This window comes from Salvelinus sp. IW2-2015, unplaced genomic scaffold (assembly GCF_002910315.2).
Source record: "Salvelinus sp. IW2-2015 unplaced genomic scaffold, ASM291031v2 Un_scaffold1511, whole genome shotgun sequence".
NCBI lineage: Eukaryota > Metazoa > Chordata > Actinopteri > Salmoniformes > Salmonidae > Salvelinus > Salvelinus sp. IW2-2015.
In genome coordinates this window covers 213,565-222,125 of record NW_019942955.1, presented here as the reverse complement: position 1 = coordinate 222,125, position 8,561 = coordinate 213,565, and the positions used below count along the sequence as shown (strand labels likewise).

The following is an 8,561-nucleotide window of genomic DNA, read 5'->3' as shown; positions in this document are numbered from 1 at the left end:
GAAGTTCTTAAAACTGTTTGGTTAAAATGAGCCTGAGAGGGGAGTGTGGCTGGAGAGAATGTAACGTCACTCAAATTCATAGACGGTACTATGGATGCGGAAGGACTTGACCATCCATGATATCAAATGTATCGTTTAACCACGTTTTGAGGCTATTGTAACAGTTTGTCTTATTGAAATATACCGATTTTTTTTCTCTGAAGGACCTGGAGATCCAGGCCACTGCCAGCTAGAGTGTCCCCTGGGGGGAGGAGCCACAGCAGACGTGATGTTCCTCCAACAACAACTGCAGGCCTAACGCCGTGGAAGAGAGAGCAGGTCACAATTCACAATCAACTTTATTTGCAAGTAGACTCATGTGTACACTACCGTTCAAAAGCTCTGGGGTCACTTAGAAATGTCCTTGTAAGAAAAGGCACTTTTTTTGTCTTTTTAAAATAACTTCAAATTGATCAGAAATAAAAGTGTAGACATTGTTAATGTTGAAAATAGACTATTGTGCTGGAAACGGCTGATTATAATGAATAAGAATATGTCTACATCGGCGTACACGAGGCGCCATTTTTCAAGCAACCATCACTCCGTGTTCCAATGCACGTTGTGTTAGCTAATAAGTTTATCATTTTAAAAAGGCTAATTGATCATTGACGAAAACCCTTTTGCAGTTATGTCTTACGCACAGCTGGAAAATCTGCCCGTTTCCGCTACAATAGTCAATTTACAACATTAACAATGTCATACACTGTTTTCTGATCAATTTGATGCTTATTTGAAAATGGACCATAAACATTTTCCAAGGACATGTTCTAAGTGACCCCAGACTTTTGAAACGGGTAGTGGTAGCACATGCAGTCTACTTGGCAAATAAATGTTTCCTGATCAATTTGTATGTTTTTGCCATGGTACCAAAAATGTGGGCTTTGTCCTTTCAAAACAAGAATTTCTAAGTGACCCCAAACCTTTGAACGGTGGTGTAGTATATGTATAAGGTGTCCTAGCATATAGTATAGATGTAGTAGTAGGTCCCCTAATCATATAGTAAATAGTAGGGTGTTAGTAGTCTACATACTAGATTGTAACGTAGTGAGTGGAATATAGTATAGACATGTAGTAAGTAGTCTACATATAGTATATAGATGTCAGTAGTCTACATATACGATGTAGTAGTAGTCTACATATAGATGTTAGTAGTAGTAGTCTTACATATGTAATATTAGGATGTAAGTAGTAGTAAGTGCTACATATAGTATATATGATGGAAGTAGTAGTCTGAGGCATATGACGAATGTAGGTAGTAGGTAGTCTACATTATAGTATATAGATGTAGGGTAGTAGTAGTCTAGCATATAGTTATAGGATGTAGTCTACATATAGTCATATTGCCCTTTTAAAAATGACATACCTTCTGCAAGACCATCTGGGAGAGTTTCCCAATCTCCTCTCTGGAGACRCCCAGTTGGTCCAGCTGTCTGGTCAGGTTCAGGTTCCTCTCATTCAGCTGGCTGATCTCAGTCTCCTTCTCCTTGATGCCCTTCAGGTTCAGATCAGATGTATAAGCAAGAAGGCCACTGTTGCTCAAGCCAAGTGAGATGGATGATGTCATGACATTTTTTTTATTTTTTATTTTTTTTTGTCATTTAACAGAAGTCAGATTATTTAGTAGATTATTATAATAATATTAAATAATAAAATGTAGGAAATACCTTCACCAGACGGTTTATCTCCACCTTTGACAGGTCATGTTTCTCATTGTCGTTCTCTCCGTTATTCAGAGACGACTGGGTCTTGTCTTCCTGTTGGAGGATGACCACTTCCTGTTCCTGGGAGGTGTGGGTGTGGCCGAGGTGATCTACTTCCTGCTGCAGGCGCCCAATCTCCTCGTCCTTGGCGTGGATCAGCCTATCYTAYTTCTCTCTGCTCTGCTCGTGGCGTTGGTGGGCCTGCTCCAACTCGTTCTGCTGCGCCAGGAGAGACTGCTGGGATGAGAGGAGGTGACCACGCTGCTCCTCCACTCTCCTCTTCAGGGAGTGCCCCTCGTCCTCCAGCTCGTCTCTGGAGCTCTTCAGCTGGCTGATCTCATTCTCCAGTTCTGTGATTCACATTTTCTGAAATCTGAATCTGAATGTGACTGTCGTCAATGAGGAAATTCCTTTTTGCAGGACTCCAGACAGAGACTTGTTTTTTTATTTTTTAAGGTATTTTGCAACCCTTTGTGRGAGTAACATTTTTTTATTGTTCGCACTGAACATTCTACCTGGTCACCGCAATCAAAACTTCCTATTTTCTGGCGCGGATAAAACCATGAATTTGTTAAACAGTAAAAGGCATTATCCTCATGATCGCTGTAATAAAAAGGGTCTTCCCTACCGCTGTGCCAGTTTCGCTGGGACCGGCTGCTGTAATGAGTGAGCCTCTCACGCCTCTCAGAATTGCTCGAGAACGACTACTTTGGAAGCAATTAGTTGTTCAAATTAAAGAGASAGGGGACGGTCAACGCTTTCTATAGGTGTAATGTTTATTTCTTAACGCTCATTACCGAGCGCAAAGCACACGCTATTTTACAAATCAAGACATCTAATCTGGTATGGTTTTGTAATGCGTAGCACATCGGCCATCATGAGCGAACTAGGCCGCATTGCGACGTATTTTTTAATATAGGACTTACATTTACTGTTAAGAGTAATACATGGTGTTGTATTTAAAGTTAGCGATCTAGCTAATGTGTTTTGAGTTTCTACTTCCTCAGGTGGTGAATTAGAACCAATCGATTTAGGCCTATATAAAATGTTAGAGCATCGCACATAAAAGATTAAGGAAAATTAATCTCAATCTCGAACAAAAAAATATCTAAATTCTGGAGCCCTATTTTGACAGTAAGATATAAAAAATMTGCATAATGGTTCAACCCAAAACTCATAACAATCAATCGATTGAGGTTGCATAACAAAATATTTTTTATCATGCATTCCTGTTTGGACTGTTAGATGTAACAACGTATTTATTGAATACAATTTCACTAGTCTATTACACTTCTTAATAAAGTATTTTGAAATTACTTCATAATTACTTTATAAAATGACTCATATATAGTCAGCGCCAAGTCTAGGACCAAAAGGCTTCTCAAGAGCTTTTACCCCCAAGCCATAAGGCTCCTGAACAGGTAATCAAAATGGCTTCCCGTACTATCTGCATTGTATTTATTAAGTGACGGCTGCAAAACGTAATTTTTTTTGGGGGGGAGGGTGACCCCCCAAATCATGGGCTGGTGCCACCAACTGAAAAAGTTCATGTCACCAGTGCCACCAAGGGAAAACGTCATAACAATATAATAATATAATAACAATATAATAACAATAAACAACAGCAGATAGGAAATTCTATTTACCTGTGATGATGTCCAGAGTGCGTGGCTCGGACAGGCCGGAGGGCTGGGGTCTGTTCTGCTGGTCACTGAGGCGTTCAATCTCCTCCTGATAGGATAATCAGTTATTACACTTTTATTGCACTTTTCATTACATTAATTAATCTCAAACTACTTTTAGATTAAAGCGGGGGGGGGGAGACAACAATGCAATTAAAAACAAATAACTAATGGATGTAATGCAGTCATGGCAGGCCGGGTGTTCAGTAGCCGTGCTAGTCTCGGCGGGTAGTTACAGCGGTGCAGGCCGGGTAGTTCAGTCGTGCAGCCGTGGTAGTTCAGTCGTGGCAGGCCGGGTAGTTGAGTCATGGAGGCCGGGGTAGTTGAGTCATGGCAGGCCGGGTAGTTAGTCAGCAGGCCGGGTATTTGATCATGGTCAGGCCGGTGTAGTTCAGTGGCAGCCGGGTAGTTAAGTCGTGGCAGGCCTGGTAGTTCAGTTGTGGAGGCCGGGTAGTTGATCATGGCAGGCGGTAGTTTGAGTTGCAGCCGGGTATTGAGTCATGGCAAGGCCGGAGTTGAGTCATGGCAGGCGGGTAGTTGAGTCATGCAGGCCGGGTAGTGCGTCAGTGGAGCCGGCGTAGTTCAGTCCGGGCAGGCCGGGTTGTTGCGTCGGTGCAGGCCGGGTAGTTTCAGTCTGGCAGGCCGGGATTCAGTCTTGGAGGCCGGGTAGTTCAGTCGTGGCAGGCCGGGTAGTTCAGTCGTGGCAGGCTGGGTTGTTCAGTCATGGCAGGCCGGGTAGTTCAGTCATGGCAGGCCGGGTTGTTCAGTGAGAAGGGTAAGAGTGGAGGTGAGGATGAACTTTAATTTCCCAGAGGGGAAAAGTAACTTAGACACACAGTACTGCTGTATACAAACTAGACACTGTACATGACACACCCAACATGTGTCAATATTCAAATAAACCAAAATTAATAGCATAATAGATATATTGTACCATGTCATACCAAATCAAATCAAATGTATTTAAATAGCCCTTCTTACATCAGCTYATATCTCAAAGTGCTGTACAGAAACCCAGCCTAAAACCCCAAACAGAAAGCAAGGCAGGTGTAGAAGCACGTATTGTAGACGTACCTTCAGGTGGCTCTTGTCTTCCTTCATGCCTCCCAGCTGCTTGTCCTTCTCCTCCAGAGCTCCTCTCAGGGTCTCAGCCTCCTGGGTGGCTGCCTGGACCACGGCCTCCAACTCCCTCTGGGTGGCAGCCATGTTGGCTCTCAGGCTCTCCGTGAAGGAGTCCTTCTCCTGGAGATTCACATTTAGAATCATAAAAAAAAAAYATTTTAAAGGCGCAATCTGCAATTCTTACATACAATTTTTGGGACATATAAATGAATGATATATAGGCATTGATTATAAAAAAAATATATATAACTTGTCTATATAAATGTCTCATGAGCTTCGTTCAACTGTCTAACCCCATCAGAACACAAACGTTGCACTCCATTGTTTGTAAACAACGTAATTGTAAACAAACACGGTATAGCTCCAACACATGGTTACATTTATCATTTTGATCTTGTAGTCAGTCCTTGCATCCATAGCTCCGTTGTCACGCCCTGACCAGAGTTTGCTTTGTATGTTTTATGTTTTGGTTGGTCAGGGTGTGATCTGTGTGGGCATTCTATGTTGTTTGTCTGGTTTGTCTATTTCTGTGTTTGGCCTGATATGGTTCTCAATCAGAGACAGGTGTTTTGCGTTGTCTCTGATTGGGAACCATATTTAGGTAGCCTGTTTTGTATTGTGGGTTGTGGGTTATTGTCTATGTCAATACGTTGGTTGCTTGTGTCTGCACTTTCGTTATATAGCGTCACGTTCGTTTTGTTGTTTTGTAAGTTTGTTTAGTGTTTTTTGTCTTCGTTAAATAAATCAAGTATGTATTCATTAAACCACGCTGCGCTTTGGTCCGATCCTTACTCCTCCTCAGACGAGGAGGATTACGACGAACGTGACATCCGTCTATGATTTATGAGAGTCATTTCATTTCTGCAGCCATATCTATCCTTAATACCCCAAAAAGGTGGCCGCTTCGTAGTTGTTTTAACTGCAGATTGACCCTTTAAATGTCAGAAAGGTCAAAGGACTCGTGGATAAATACCCGTTATAACACAAAAGATGAGTGCTCTATCTAACTCTATGGTATGTCAGCTGACCTGGAGGAGGTGGGTCAGCTGTTTCCGTTATAACACAAAGATGAGTGCTCTAACTAACTCTATGGTATGTCAGCTGACCTGGAGGAGGTGGGTCAGCTGTTTCCGTTATAACACAAAAGATGAGTGCTCTAACTAACTCTATGGTATGTCAGCTGACCTGGAGGAGGTGGGTCAGCTGTTTCCGTTATAACACAAAAGATGAGTGCTCTAACTAACTCTATGGTATGTCAGCTGACCTGGAGGAGGTGGGTCAGCTGTTTCTGTCCGTCCACGGTGATGGACAGCATCTCGTTGGTGTCTCTGTGGTCGGAGGCCATCTGCTCCACGTCTCTTTTAAGCTGGAAGATCTCCTTATCTTTCTCCTGGTTCAGCCTCACGGTCCTCTCATGCTCCGTCTGCATGCAATCAAATCAAACTTTATTTATATAGCACTTTWAAAACAAAACATTTGGTTCAAAGTCAATGCTTAACAAATGAAATGAAAATAATAATAAACAAAGTGAGAAAGATAAAAAACGACTTTCTAGATAAATATGATTATGAAGACGGATAAATATGAAATGAAGACAGATACATTAAGATATTAAGTGTCCTGGCTGGTCTAACAGTATCCTAATGATTTTTTTAATTATAATTTTTATTTTATTTAACACCGCAAGTCAGTTAAGAAAAAATTCTTATTTACAATGACGGCCTACCGGGGAACACTTCCTTGTTCAGGGGCAGAACGACAGATTTTTACCTTGTCAGTTCGGGGATTCGATTCAGCAACCTTTCGGTTACTGTCCCAACGCTCTAACCACTAGGCTACCTGTCGCCCCAAATGATAAATGAAGATACTAAGTGTCCTGGCTGGTCTAACAGTATCCTAATGATAAATGATGATACTAAGTGTCCTGGCTGGTCTAACAGTATCCTAATGATAAATGAAGATACTAAGTGTCCTGGCTGGTCTAACAGTATCCTAATGCAGCAGCCTCCGGCARACATCGTCTACAACATGGGTCAAACTCTTTCCACGGACGGCCGAGCATCAGCGGATTTTTTCTCTTCCCTTGTACTTAATTGATGAAATAAGGTCACAAATTAGTTAGGAACTCCCCTCACCTGGTTGTCTAGGTCCTAATTGAAAGGAAACCCACCCCCCCAAAAAACGGCAGACACTAGTCCCTCCACGAAATGAGTTCGACACCCCTGGTCTACAATGTCTGCATATGTTCAAATCCAGCCTAGGGGCCTTTGACATAACCTGCCCACTAACATCCCTCTCTCTCTGTTCAATAACATCAGAAAATACCTTGAAAATATCAACAAATATCTAGAAAAATGTAATGAAGATAGATAAATTGTTTAAAACAACAGTGGACCTGCAGTGCCGAGGCATCCATGGAGCGGCCAGCGGTCAGCTCCTCGATGGTCTGCTGGTACTGCCTGGCCTGCTCCTGTAGGCCTCTCTCTGCCTGGCCCAGTTCCCCTTCCAGCTGGCTCTTCTCCAGCTTCAGAGCCTCGATGCGGGTGTCCTTCTCCAGGACGGTCCTGTTGAGAGCGGCCTGGACCTCCCTGACCTGCCTGGCCAGCTCCTCTATCGTCCCCTGGGCATGCTCAGCCTCTGTCTTCAGCTTCTGCTTCTCCATCTTCATCTCGTAGTCTTCTGACATCACCTTCTCCTGGGAGCTCCTCATCTCAGCCAGCTCTCGCCTGAGCTCCTCCAGCTGCTCTCTGGACCCACTGGATTCTCTCCCTCTCTCCCCAGCCTCACACAGCTCTGCCCGGGCAGCAGACAGCTGCTCCTCCCTCTCCCGTATGGTTCTCTGGAACTCCTGTGTCTCCCTGCGTGCCTCCTTGCCCATCTCTGTTGCCCGTCCAAGTTTGTCTCTCAGCTCTTTAATGGTGCCCTCCAGCTGCTGCTTGCCCATGTGTAAGTCGTTGAGAGTGAAGGCACTGTGGGTCAGTTTGTCCTGTTGGGKCTTTAGCTCTTGCTGCAGTGCCACCGTCTGGTCGGTGGTGGTACTGAGCTCTGATTGGAGCCTAGCCACCACAGCTTCAGATTCCTTCAGCTGAACAGAGAGCTGCTCCTTCACTGAGATCACATGCTGTAACGTGGAGACAAAACACAAAACAATAAACAGCATGTCAATAACCTTGTCTAGGTAGTGMTACTTTGCTGCGTGTCTGACTACTATAAACTTTGTAGACTTGTTTGATAGCGTTACATAAATGTGAGTGACAAACCATAACCTGATRACGTAACCTTGTCTTTAAATAAACTCAAAATTAAATTACCATTTCCCTGTTAAAAAAAAAAAAAACTAGTGTAGTCTGTACAAATTCAACCCAGACCTGTGTAGCCTGTTGGTTCTGTCTGTCCAGTTCTTCCAGCTCGTTGAGGAGGGTCTCTCGTTCCTCCTGGATCTCTCTCAACGACTGCTCACTCTTCTCTAGCTCTGCCCTCAGCCCTGATACCTGCTCCGTGGCGGCTGGGGAGGACTCCCCTCCATCAAGGCTGTCTGACTCCACTCTCTCCTCGGCCCTGGCAAGTCTCTCCTGTAGATTCCGCTGAGGAGGACAAAAAGAAAGACATAAAAAATAAAAAAAAGTCAACAGTAATCAAATCAAATCAAATGTATTTATAAAGCCCTTCTTACATCAGCTGATATCTCAAAGTGAGTACAGTAATGAAATAATCCAGCTGAAAATAGCTCTCATCGAAACAGCAAACGCCATTGTAGAAAACCCTTCTCAGGGCCATAACCCTCTCTGAGGCAACTGATTATTTCACTTTATTAATCGTTTATATGTACATATCTACCTCAATTACATCATACTCCTGCTCGTTGACTCAGTACTGGTACCCCGTGTATATAGCCTAGTTATCATTACTCATTGACTCAGTACTGGTACCCTGTGTATATAACCTAGTTATCATTACTCAGTACTGGTACCCTGTGTATATAGCCTAGTTATCAATTACTCATTGACTCAGTACTGTA

The 8,561-nt window shown here is 43.3% G+C and overlaps 1 protein-coding gene across 1 annotated transcript in view; it reads right to left on the bottom strand.

Moving 5' to 3' along the window:
• Nucleotides 1-1,402: 1,402 nt before the first annotated feature.
• LOC112071084 (thyroid receptor-interacting protein 11) overlaps nt 1,403-8,561 on the bottom strand; it is a gene marked incomplete at its 3' end in the record, with an annotated part of 20,411 nt that continues 13,252 nt past the window's right edge. Inside the window, 7 exon segments of the mRNA XM_070439241.1 lie at nt 1,403-1,531; nt 1,704-2,089; nt 3,386-3,470; nt 4,496-4,663; nt 5,808-5,966; nt 6,939-7,664; nt 7,912-8,127. Of these exon segments, the coding sequence (XP_070295342.1) occupies nt 1,403-1,531; nt 1,704-2,089; nt 3,386-3,470; nt 4,496-4,663; nt 5,808-5,966; nt 6,939-7,664; nt 7,912-8,127 (1,869 nt within the window).